The 12978-nt window shown below is 37.0% G+C and overlaps 3 protein-coding genes across 7 annotated transcripts; 2 read left to right on the top strand and 1 right to left on the bottom strand.

Moving 5' to 3' along the window:
* Positions 1-1227: 1227 nt before the first annotated feature.
* Positions 1228-2656, top strand: bug (thioredoxin domain-containing protein bug). The gene is made up of 4 exons (XM_012364209.2): positions 1228-1428; positions 1610-1821; positions 1909-2135; positions 2210-2656. Exons 1-4 carry the CDS (start codon positions 1374-1376, stop codon positions 2562-2564), a joined length of 849 nt encoding a protein of 282 aa, XP_012219632.1. The 5' UTR covers positions 1228-1373; the 3' UTR covers positions 2565-2656.
* Positions 2657-3556: 900 nt separating this feature from the next.
* On the top strand, positions 3557-9501 carry LOC105670651 (zinc finger protein 883-like). Of its 3 annotated transcripts, none has more exons than XM_067357397.1 (7): positions 3557-3973; positions 4409-4511; positions 4584-4915; positions 5241-5621; positions 5772-6126; positions 6624-7033; positions 7409-9501. In XM_067357397.1, the coding sequence occupies exons 1-7, from the start codon at positions 3713-3715 to the stop codon at positions 7949-7951; spliced, it is 2385 nt and encodes a 794-aa protein (XP_067213498.1). In that variant the 5' UTR covers positions 3557-3712; the 3' UTR covers positions 7952-9501. The 3 variants fall into 3 exon arrangements, with proteins under 3 accessions (XP_067213498.1, XP_067213499.1, XP_067213500.1); XM_067357398.1 differs by having other exon boundaries at positions 3839-3973; positions 4399-4511; XM_067357399.1 differs by having other exon boundaries at positions 3927-3973; positions 4655-4915.
* A 243-nt stretch (positions 9502-9744) lies between these two features.
* TyrRS (Tyrosyl-tRNA synthetase) lies at positions 9745-12813 on the bottom strand. Of its 3 annotated transcripts, none has more exons than XM_012364283.2 (8): positions 12686-12813; positions 11924-12337; positions 11414-11676; positions 11118-11333; positions 10835-11020; positions 10483-10750; positions 10156-10297; positions 9745-10076 (listed from the first exon to the last, which is right to left on the bottom strand). In XM_012364283.2, exons 2-8 carry the CDS (start codon positions 12295-12297, stop codon positions 9963-9965), a joined length of 1563 nt encoding a protein of 520 aa, XP_012219706.1. In that variant the 5' UTR covers positions 12298-12337; positions 12686-12813; the 3' UTR covers positions 9745-9962. The 3 variants fall into 3 exon arrangements, with proteins under 3 accessions (XP_012219706.1, XP_012219709.1, XP_012219708.1); XM_012364286.2 differs by having other exon boundaries at positions 11924-12348; positions 12686-12771; XM_012364285.2 differs by lacking the exon at positions 12686-12813 and adding an exon at positions 12510-12669.
* Positions 12814-12978: the final 165 nt, after the last annotated feature.

The raw sequence follows: 12978 nt of genomic DNA, 5'->3' as shown, positions 1-12978 counted from the left end.
GTAGCGCGCGTGCAACGCGCGCATGTATGTCTTAATTAATGTAAATTACAAGTTATTTGTTTACGCGCCTATACGGTCAAGTCTTCGCATCATTTCTTGTGATTTTCTGATCTGTATCTTGTAATTTTTTGCGAGGGTCAGGTCAAATCGTTTTTAGTAATGCTAATGCCGACGGTAATCGTTCTGTTTTGATCAAAATACGATTGACAAACCGATCTAAAAATACGTGTGATTGAGCTGTTACGTAATGGAATACTATTAGAAAACAATTTCTGGGAAACATTTGTGTAACGTTTTCTAATTTTGGAACTTGGTAATTTTTTGTACAAATCGACTCATTCCACCATGCGAGCCACTACGAACAAAAAATCGCAGCATTTTGGCGATTTTTTTCAGTATTCGGGATACTTAAAGTTTGAAGAAAAAGTACCAATCTTAATTTTTTAATCATTTTCCATAATGGCTTTTCAAGTTTGATAATAAATGTAAAAATTACTCATTTTTATCTTTTTTTGGCTTAATAATATTAAAAAAGGTTTTAAAAAAACAATAAATGCATTTGATAGAGCAAAGTCTTCCCAACCAACACGTATGACTTAAAGACGTCTTTAAAAAGTTATAATGTTGTCTGGCTTAGCTTTAAAATGCTTTTTTTAATATTGTATAATATGATTGGTCACAGAGATGCAAGATGTTATATAGTTTGTGATATTGTAGTTGTCGCATCAATTTACTTTGTTTTATTCCAGAGAAATAATACCTAATCGACTTTATTTTTTTTGCAGAGATCTTCAAGGAAATAATATATCAGTGATATTCAAAACAGACTTTAAGGACATGGCGACACTTTATATTTTGTAAGTAATTTTTTAATATTTTTATCTTGAGTTAATTGTCAAACGAATAATAAGCTATTAATTACATTACGTTTATTTTCTGCAATTTTTCTTGCTAAGCTTAAATCGAAAATTATGTCAAAAGTGTACGTAATCTAACTTTTCTATTACGTTAGTCATAAAAAATAAAATTTTTACGCGTTATTTTGATATCAATATATAAAGTTCAATAAAAAATATAATGTAAGTATTTTCTAAATAAATATTAAAAAATCTTTTATATCAAATGTACGCGCGAGCAATGTATATGCAGCGAAATTGCGATTCCGCGTTCGGTCTTTGACACTGGCTTTTGAATAGTAGGTGCGACTACAACCCGCCGATGGCGCGCTCATCTACATCTACACTGAAAAAAGACCTCATGTTTGCTCCTCAGTGTACATAAAAACAGTAGAAAGAGATTAATGAATTTATGAGGAGAAATCGACATATGTTTAATGCAATTCCATTTTTTTTTGATTATGCTGTACATACAAAATGTATTTAACAAGAATAAATTTTATAAATTTAATTATATCTTCACTAATATTAGGTAAGAGCTCATTAATTTGATTAGAGGTTACATAGGGGTTGTTTCATATCTTTTATTCTGTATTTAGTATAGTAATATAGTAACTGTAGATTAAACAATGTGTTCAAAAGTTGTATCAGCCTTGTTGTGAGATATCTGATTGGAAATATGTTAGTCTCATGGAAATAAATATATCTTTTAGTTAGCATTGTAGCCAGCAAGGAAGTCGTGGAAGAGTCACAATCAATATCTGAGGACATTTCCAGTCAGCAAGAAAATGAGCAAGTTTTTATAGATGAGGAGAAAGATTCTGCAAAAGAAAGTGTGGAAGTACCGGCAAATATCACTAATATTGTTTCAATTAATATCACTAAAGTTAATTGTTTATCAGAGAAAATCTATGGCCCTGTTGAGGTTTGTAAACATTATAAAATAATACTACATGTTAAGAAAGAAAGAAAAATGGGACATAATTTTTCTCATTTTTCTTATACATTACAGATTGTCAATGCAACAAGACTCATGGAATTGCTAATCTTAGAACCTGGGCCATCAAATCGTTCCAGAAATGACAAGGATGGTAAGCAGATACCAGGAATATGTGTTCTAGTATTATTTTATGCTAGGTGGTGTGTATTTAGCAGTCAAGCAGCACCACATTTTAATGCTATACCACGTTCGTTTCCTCATATTAAAGCTGTTGCCATCGATGCCATAAGGCACCAAAGGTAAACAAAACGTGATAATATAATTTACATATACTTGTAATCTTTTAAATAAAATTGGAAATTGCGTGTTTCAGCTTTAATGCTCAGTATGGAATAGTTGGTGTGCCAACATTAATGCTGGTTCACAATGGCAAGCCTGTTGCAAAATTCAACGACACAATTTATACCCTGGAATCATTCGCTAAATTTGTTTCTCATTTGACTAACTTGCAATCCAACGGCTCGTTGTATGTCACATCGGGGGATTTTACAGGGCCAGTTTCAAGCACGCCTTCCAATGAAGTAGATTACTGCTTGATGTTGTCCTGGGTCTTCATCATTGCTTGTGTCTTGTACTTCACATCCCGCAGCAGATGGTGGCAGCAGTTTGTTGAACTCATTCAGAATACTTGGCGTGAGAGCAATGCACAACATGAACATGCTGATTAGAAAAGATTATTATTAAATATAAAATTATTTATTTGTCAAATCTGTGTAAAAAAAGGAGAGACGTGAATAAATATATAGGTGCTAATTGATAATTTGGAATAGTTTCATTATATGCAAACATTAGCTTTTATACATGATAGTTTTCTATTTATTGTTATTTGGAACCAGCTCAAACTAGCTTAAAGAAGTTAAAAAAATGGAAAGCTCTTAATAAAAATAAGAAAATTTAAAAGTGAATTAATAAAGTATAAAATGTATATTCAAGAAAAACACAACAAAAATATAATAATAATAAAAGACGACAATTATTCTTTGTAAAAAAATTATATAAAGATAAATAAAATAAGAAAATATAACAGTAAGTATGTATATGGCTATAATTGTAGCACAGGCTCACAAAAGAATATAAGATGCAAAAGAAAAAAATGCAAGAATAAATAATACTTAACGAAAAAAAATACAACTCATGAGAAAAGTGGCATAGTGAGAGAAGTAAAAATTTTTAACACAGAATTGCATTACTAGATATACGATTTCGAATTGAACGCATAGTATAAACATAATATGAATTTATGCTTCATGTCCAGTATAAAAGCAATAGTTGTCTAAACAATTTATCGGTTAAAAAATTAGTTAATAAATCTCCAAAGCTAAATTTAACGTGAGAAAATATTAAAAATGGCGTTTGCTGTTAAGATGTATTCAGACAAACTTGTATAAATGCAAAAGCGTATGCATAAGAAAGTGGATTGGTCTATTTCTTGATCATCTTTTTATGGACCAATCCATTTTCTTATGCACTATGCAAGTTTGTCTGGATGTACCTTGATGGTTGACTACGCGATTCACTTATCGACTTCCCATCTTCATGATTGTTGTGCGCGGCATTTGTTTGAGCTGAAGTTCGTCTCTAATGGATTTGTTATCGCCGTGACCAAGCCGCCAGTGTTGTGGCTGCACGAGAGGGTGAAGTTTGATTCGGCGAGTGTATGATTTTGAATAAACGGCGGACAAGATGAAATTTCCACAGATACATTTCTACAAACACGTTTGCCGACGCTAGGTTAGATCGCTTGAGCGGACTGAAGGTTGCATTATAGCGCGAAGCGGTTCGAATTTGACTTCGAGAAGTCGATTGAGTTTCAGCTATGGGCTCGCTGAGTCTTGTCTGTCCTATGTGTTGCGGCGAAACCTTCAATAATTCGCAGTCTCTCAAATATCACTTGTTAAGCATAACGGACAATCTCTATTGTCCCAGCTGTTCGCAGCGTTCCGACTCTGTGACAGCGCTCATTCAGCACTTGGACAAATGCGAGCAAGATCTGGAGTGCAAGATGAAACCTGACATCATAATGGACAGGCTTCGAAAAACTGGCAAAGAGCCTGAAACCAAAGTGGATATTTTAATGGTTGGTAGAGAAAAGAGCAAAGTAAACTGTTGTATACAATGAACATTTAGTTGCAACTTTACAAATAATTTCACTATTGTAGAATTCTGTCTTTTATAAAGTATCATTTGATGTCAGGAATTTTCTTAAAAGCTTGAAAAATTATTCACATACATATGTTATTTTGTCACTGACATTATCTTTTAAGAGCAGATTCTTAAAATAATTGTGAATCGACTCTTTTCCTAAAAGATGTTCAATATTTGAGTAAGAAGAATTTAATAAAAACTTTAATTTTTATTTGAATTTAACATACTTAGAATGTTAATGAAATTTTTAATGCAAGTTACATTTTTTTTGTTGCTGAGGAATAAAGAAGAGTTTCTTATTTGTATAATTGTTAGTTTATCATTTTTTGCACTGAAGATATCTTGTAACTATAACAGTTGATTTCAGGATGTCAAAACGCAGCAGATCGATCAAGGCTTCTTCGCGACTTTAAACAATACTGGCGTTGTCATAGTGGGCGACCCGCAGACAATACAAATGGATGAGAATGGTTCGTAAAATTTCTGTTTTGCCGCATACGAAGATTCCGTGAATCGGATATTGTTTCTAATGAAAACATTAGGAGAGATTAAAGTCGTAGAAAAGATGGACACAGAAGAAACGCAACCAGATCAAAATTCTCTGGATTTCAAGATGCCCGGGGAGTTTCCTGACGTGGTCAATGGAATGCAGAAGAGGCTGCAACCGTCGCAAGGATTAATAACTATCCCTGTGTCAAATGCCAATGTGGAACGCAAAGCTACACCGATAGAGAAGAGCGTAATCGCCGTGTTACCGGGAGGTCCCGCGCTCTTGGACGGTGACGCCACAACCTTGATCGACATGGATCGCATAAACGACGCAGGAGTGATCGACGAGGCTGGTCTGCTGCGCGTCAAGCAAGAACTGTGTGAGGTAAAGATATCGGCTACTATCGGATGTAACATTCAGGCTTGTATCTTGGTGTACCTAACAGATTAGGATGTTTATTAGACATTTTATTAGAACTCGAGAAATTTGATTTGAAAATTTTGCTTTTGTAAGCAGCCGATTACTAATTAGCCACTGTTTTTTTAAATTTAACATTTGAAACTTGAGTGGCTTTTCTTCATTCTTTTTCTTTTTCGTTCTATTTTTGCTTGGAAATTGGATTAAAGATGTCTGAAAAATCAAGGAACTTTCAGGAAAATTTTTTCAAGGTTTGAGTGGATAGCAATTTGCATTTACAATTTTTTTGCAGTTGGAATCCGAGGCTGTGTACAGTTGCACCAGCTGCGAAATCAGCTTCAACTCTGTTTTGGAGCACATCAAGCAGTTTCATGATGGACAGGAGGTTCTGCTGGAGATGGCGGAGCAGTTAGATGACCTAACGACGACGGTGCCTATGAACGCAGTGCCCGCGGGTCCTGAAAGCTCAGAAAACGTGGCAAACGCACGGCAACGGCAAACGATGAACACGCTGCGCACGGAGGAATGCGTGGACAATGAGGGTAGACTCTACACCAGGAAGGTAGTGCAAATCGAGAGATTCTGGGACCGCACGCCAATTCAAGTCACGTCATCCCAGTCGGCGAAGGCTCCGATGATCGAGAAGTTTTTCTCAAACGTGGAGGGCGTTAAGGTACGGCTTTATGGTGCACTCGATTTTCAGCGGAAGAATAAACTTGCGCAAGATTTAATGTATCACATTTTGGTCTACCAAACACAAAATACAAATTAACATTCCACAAACGTGTAAGGACCAACCTCTCTCATACGTAATGTTGTGCAGATGCGGGAGAAGCGGCTGACGGCGGCGTCAATGCGAATGTACAAGTGCAATCAATGCTCGCAGCAGTTTTCCAAATTGGGAAACTTTCGCGTGCACGCCTGTCTTCACGGCAACAATCGCTGCGATCAGTGCGATCAGAGCTTTGCGACTCTCAAGGCATTGCAGCTCCATGCGAAAGTGCACGAGAGTGAAGTCGATCCGAGCCAAAAGACATTTATTTGTACCACGTGTGGTACTGAGTTCTGTTCTCATAAGAGCTTACGATTGCATTCGAGAATGCACGCCCCGGTGAGAGCCAGACACGTCGATGCACCTGAGGGGACTCCTAATGCTACCTTCACTTGCCCCGAATGCGGTAACAAATCCATTGATTAATTATTAACTTAATTTACAATACAAGAACGATAATATTTTTTCAAAAGTACTTATTTAACGAACAAAAATTATAATTTTTCATGAAATTTTTTCTATCTAGAAAAATCTTAAAGAATCTTATTAAGATTCAAAGAATTTCTGTTTTTTTTTTTTTACAATTTTTATTCTATTTTGTGATCAATATATTTGCTCTTTAATTCTGTTTTATACTTAAAAAAAAAACTTGATATAAAAATAAATCTTATCTTTTTCTCTATAAACGAAAACATTGTACAAAAAACTTATAATAAGCAAATTTATTCTAAATTCGAATTTGTTATATTTTTCAAACTTGTATCGAAAATTTCTGAAAGTCATAGAATTTTTTTCCAAATTTGAGCAGATATTCTGTGTATAGTAAAGTTGCAATTTACTATTTTTCAACTTGTAATGTGTTTGATCTCTTCAGCATTCTAACCAAATCCTAATGTTTTGCAGGCAAAACTTTGTCGGAGTCGTACAAGGATGCACACATGGCACTGCATACCGGCGATTCGGTGACCTGCGCCGTTTGTAACCGGAAGTTTGACTCCGCGGACAGTTTAGCGATGCACACGGCAGTGCACAGTGAGCTAGCGCCTCCGCAATCGCCTACTGCGCTTGCATCGACTTTAATAGCCGGAAGAACAACAGCGACGGGATCAACAATGGCGGCGATGGTCGCAGTGACATCAGCGTCGACGGCAGCGGCGACGATAACGACCACGGCGACGACAATGACGACGGTGGAAGCTAGTGACAGTCAGAAACCCTATCAGTGCCAGCATTGTGGTCGTAGGTTTACCAGACCTCACGAAAAAGTGAAACACGAGCGGATTCACACCGGAGAGAAGCCACACGCTTGTGAGGTACATAGACATAGTCGGCTCTGGCTGGATAGTATACGAAGTCAAATGAGCCAATTGATTATGAACAATGCTCGAAATACGATGTGCAGTGCGCTAACCTTCGTTCGCTAGCCAACGTTTCAGTTACGCGGTTGCTCTCATTCGTGTCTCGTAGCTCCATCATACTTCGCGCATCGTTCAGAATTAACTGTTTCGCTCGGGAGAAGTATGGGACCTTTTGACCTCGTATGTGACCGCCTCTGAAGAAACCTGGCGTACGACGAAATTGTTGGGTCTCTAGATCTTTTCGTAGTTTTGATATTTATAAATCACATTGTGCGGCAAGCGAAAAAAAAAAAAAAAAAAAAAAAACAACGACGGTGTCTCTGCCGATAGGTTTGTGGTAAGACCTTTCGCGTGTCTTATTGCCTGACTCTTCACATGCGAACGCACACTGGGGTGCGACCGTACGCCTGCCAGCACTGCGGCAAACGCTTCAAGGCGTCGTCGGTCTACAATCATCACCTGCTGACGCACGGCGAGGAGCGCGCCTACACGTGTCCGTACTGCCCGAAGACGTTCAAGACGCGGGTGCAGCTGGCCGGTCACAAGAACAGTCACACGAAGCCGTTTCGGTGCACCGAGTGCTCGCGGCCGTTCGCGTCGCTCTACGCGGTCCGCGCGCACATCCAGACGCACAAGAAGGACAACAATCTCAAGTTCAGTTGTTACATATGCGGCGCGTCGTACGGCCGGGCGTTCGCCCTGAAGGACCATCTCAAGCAACACGATCAGGACGCGCTGGCGCCGCCGGAACCGGCGCGAGAGGAGGAGGTGCACGAGAACTTTCTCCTCGGCGAGGATTTCGAGGACAAACTAGTCGTCCCTTCGCCGCCGCTTCCCGTTGTCGCGCGTGCCGAAGTGGACGACACTGACTGAGCGACCTCGATTTTTTTTTTGCAACGCGATTCTAGTCGAATCATAGCGCGTAAGAATGTTTTCGTGGAGAAGATAGGAAGATCTACGCTTTACGCGATCGCTGCGTTCAAAACTTTGTGCAAGGAACGGTAAGTTTACGCCAGTTCCATGTTCGTTGCACACGCGATCGCGAAGTTTTCTATTGAAATTCGAGATCGATTATATGTAAGCATTGTTGATTCGTTAGTAAAGTTGACTCATTCGTATTTCGTTCGTATATCAAAGAATTGTTGACATGTTCTCAATTACGGTTCGTGGATTTGATTCAGCATCACTGCCTTTAAGAGACTTTATCGCTAAAAATGACTAATCCACGAATATAAATGTTACATTTTTTAATTAATTTATTCAATAACTTTAATTGGATGTAATTGTGCAATAAGGAATTAATTGTTAAACTTTTAGCCAATTACTTTAAAAAGAACGTAATAACTTGAATACTAATGCCGGAAATAAAGTTTCTTCTTAACAAGTAAAAAGTACACACTTTAGAATGTGCGTTGGCTCAATTTTTATATTATCAAGTTACAAACTGGCAAGTACATTTTGCAGAATACACAGAAAAAACTTCAAACATTACATAATTATATCCAATTGCATTGTAAGAAATTTACGAATTACCGATTAATGACATTAATTAAATTTGTGATTAATTCAATTTGAATAGAAGATTTCAAATGCTTTTAAGTTTTATTTGAAATCTCGACAAATAGTTAAAAAAAAAAAAAACTTACGTGACGCAATACATAGTGCAGCTGATTGCCACGATTGTTTTAGTTATGTTTTATATTTATTTAATGATACAGTTATTTATACATATAATTAATTTGTTATCCCGAATGGCTTAATTGAAATTCCAACGAAAATTTAAAATTCAAATTGGAATTAATACATTCGGAGCAATTTTAAGTTAAATGTTCACACGTTTATAAGTTCTTATTGTTACATTTGTTGTTACGTGATTTGAAAAATATTCTATAATGAATTAAACTTTTATCCCACCGGAAAATTGTTAACTGGCTGATCTTCATCTCTACTTTGCTTTACGATATTTCTATTTGCAAAAACGTAAGTTCAAAATTATTCGTTATCACGTGTTTTGACACAATTTGGATCACATTTGGATGATTCACTGTTTTCAATGTTAACACAAAGTGAGTCAATTCTTTTTTCCTTCGATAAGTTGATTCAAGATTCTTCAGGATAAAAAGCCATTCTTATTAATGAGCACTTTTTCATCTTCAAAAAAATTATTGAATCTGAACTTACCTTGATATCGTATTCGAACGGAAGATGTTGCTCTGCCTTTATAGAACTTTTCAGTTTTATGTTCGATGTGCAATGCAACCCGCAGTGGTTGAATGCACAATAATTGTTTTAAAATGAATGATGTTGGGCGCTACTGTAAACACAAAGTTTATATTTTATAGAATATACTTGTAACAGTAGATATTTATTACTTTTTATACGTGCAAGACAAAAAAAATAAAATATTTTGTGAGTTGTTGTAATTCTTTGTATTACGCTATAGTCCAAAAAATAAACTGAAGCACAGAAGGTAAGTAATAAAAAATTGTTAGACGGTTGTATCTTACGAGAGTTTGCAGTATGTCTCGTAATATCTTGGCTGGCAAAAAAAGCAAGAATCGAGCCAACACGCAGCATTTCACAGTGTCAATCGCATTTGTTCTGTAATTTCGCTCTTCTTATTTTCTCATGAATAATAGGATTCACACAAAAAAAAAAACACTCGATAATTTGATAATTGAATCTATTTATCTACACGTTTGCTAAATTTTTTGTAAATTTTTGCACGTAATCATACGTAGTCTCATATCTGCGCGCATGTGCACATTACATGCTAGAAAAATATAAAAGATGAGATAACAGGTAGTTCATAAAAGTATAAACAACATAAATTATTGGCCATTTGAAGCCGGTGTCATGAATAATACGGATGATTGTAAATGCATTATTTGATGGGAACGTTTCTTAGAGAGTCGCTCGTTATCTTGCCGCCCGTCGAAGTGAGCAGTGGATTTCCACTCCACGAAGCTACACCATCACCGTTCACCACAAGATCAACCTGACAACAACACCAGATCATCGCATGAAGAAAACGCACGTCTTTTATTTGAACTTCTTGAAAAGTGAATGATCAATACCTGCAGCTTCTCCCACACTTTCTTCTTTGGATTAAGCACGTCGTCCGCCGTCCCGTCTTCGTATCCCTCGATAACAATTTCATCACCCGGCACGCTACCCGCCGGAGGTCTCAAAGGCTCCACTTGCCTTGTCGGTTCCTCGCTGTGAAAAGTGCAACAGTGAATTTTATCATTCGTACCCTTTGTGCAATACGCTAAGAACTCCATTAACCATTTGTATTTCATGAAGATAATAGGCTTTATTCTATAAATACCACACAACTTGATATTTCTGAATTTAATCCGTAGATGTAATAATCTAGATTTTTTTTTTTTTTTAACACTTACACCGAAGCACAGAGGACCATTCCGTGCGATGAGATTCCCCTGAGATTCGCCGGCTTCAAATTGGCCAGGATTACCACCATCCTGTTCTCCATCTCATTTATAGGTACGAAATTAACTAGACCGCTAACTATGGTACGTGGACCGCTCGGTTCGCCTAAATCTATCTTCTCCACGTAGAGCGAGTCCGCATCGGGATGCTTCTTCACTTCGACTATTTTGCCCACTCGGATATCCAATCTCGCAGGAGTAATTTCCGCCTCCGCGGCTTCTGTGTGATAAGAATCACAATTACTTTACGAAGCTGATCTTGCATATTTCATCAGCAGTAAATATTTTTAGCAAGCTAAATTACTTTTTTGCGGAGGATATGCTTTGCTCGCAAGCGACTTCAGCTTCGAATTTTCAAATTCCTTTCTTATCGGATCCAGGAGTCTGTTAATGTACACCTCCACGGCGTTTTTCAAATCACCGGGGTGTATCTCTTGTTTCGCGAAGGCCGCTTCCAAGCTCTCGTACTCGGAGAAGGACACGTCGCCACCTGAAATTTAAAAAAACCACTAAGATTTATTATATTATACTTCTCCTAAATCTGTCTAATCATTATTTTTCTACAGCAAGTAATATAAATTGTATACCGAATTCTGCAGATCTGGATACGTTAAATACTTCGCCATTTTTGAATAGCGGAAATATGATGTGTTTTGAGAACGCCAAGACTCCGTTGTCCGCGATATTTCCAGGTTCGCAAAACGCCTTTTTAAGCTTCTTTTTGACCGCCGCAGGATTGTCCAACAAATCAATTTTGGAATCGTCCTCGGATGAAGACATCTTTGCGCCTGCCAATCCGGGAACTGAGAAAAAGAAAAAAACATGAAAAAAGTGCAAACTTTGAAAATTGTGTTACAGCGAAACGTACAGACTTAATACTGACTCATTGGATTCATTAGATGAATATGTTTCTCGTATCCCATCATCGGCAAGTACTTTTCCGCGAAAGTGAAAATCTTTCTTTGATCAACGCCACCGAACTGTGCATCGATTTTCAGATGCTGCTCGTCGAGCGCCTGTAAACCTGGATACAGAAGACCAGACAGCAAAGGATTGGAAATCTGCTTGACGACCTCGGCACCCGCTTTCTTCGCATCGTGTTCCGTCACCAGCGAGCTCAGACGATACATGTCTAATGTGTATTCCCTTGAAAAAGGAAGAGAATTATTTGAAACAATTGTACTACATCAATCAAAATATTTTACATACAATAAGCTATTTTTCTAGTAAATACAGGATTAGTATTTATTGCAACACAAATATGACAAAAAGTTGCACATTATTATTGACATATTTGGGAATTTTATACCCTAATTTTAAACAATAAAAGTATAACATGCTATATAATGCGAGATACTAAAATGCATGGTTCAATATTTCAATGTTAACCTACTTGGATAATTGATAATCAGTTCCTTTGACGAACTTTAGTTTGTCCAGTGGAACATCGATGGATTTCAGCATTGCCTTGATTATAGTTTCATAATATTGAGTACGAAGCTCCAACAGTTCCCAGGGTGCCTTCATGTTGTCCAAGTATGCGTGAAGATCCGCAAAGAGAATCGTTACTTCCGCTTCTGCTCGTAAAAAGTCAGCTATTTTGGACATAGGCGCAAAGTAGCCAATATGAGGCTTTCCTGTTGTAGCTGTGCCCCAGTACAGCTTGAGATCACGTTTCTTCAAGATACTCTTGAGTTTCTCGTCTCCCAGCCATTCTGCCAGATTCCTGGTAATGAGCTTATATTTATCAGTCCACGCCAAAGCCATTGTTGAACAAGTCCTTATATATATATGCCTCTGCAGTTTCCTGAAGATAAACTATACGTTATAACATGATAATTATTAATAATAATATGATTATTGTAACACAAAATAAATGCTTTGTTATACTAAAATCAAATCATGAGTCATATTATTCAAAATTATTCAATTCTTTTCGAATATAAAAGGTTCTTGTCTAAATTTGAAAAAGTACGCACGTGAATAACCTAAAGTATGACACTTTTCATCATTTCTTTTGTACGTTTTGAAAATGCTGACGACATAATGCGAGAAATTACAGTAAAACAAGTTCAAGGTTTATATTTATTTTATATTTAATTATATTAGGCATCTTAGAATAATTTGTATCGCATCAATATGGCAAGAGATTAACCTTTTTGATGACAAAATGTCACTGAAACCGGCTGCAACAGTCACGCAACACGGAAAATGCAATGATTGTGCAATGTAACCATTAAATTGCAATTGCCTATGATTAGTGAATACTTCTAGATTTACAAGTCGCATTCACTTTCCGATTACTTAGGGCCCCTGCGCATGAGATGCACAAATAATTATTTGATTGGTTGCATCGCTAGTGTTTTCCAGTGATATGCTTTTTGATTGATTGCCGTTTCTTAAACGCATTAACATACATATATATATGCAGAATATACGCGTTTCCTT

The sequence above is a fragment of the Linepithema humile genome, chromosome 6 (genome assembly GCF_040581485.1).
Source record: "Linepithema humile isolate Giens D197 chromosome 6, Lhum_UNIL_v1.0, whole genome shotgun sequence".
NCBI lineage: Eukaryota > Metazoa > Arthropoda > Insecta > Hymenoptera > Formicidae > Linepithema > Linepithema humile.
The sequence above is the reverse complement of the archived record's forward strand: the minus strand, read 5'-3'. Positions and strand labels throughout refer to the sequence as shown.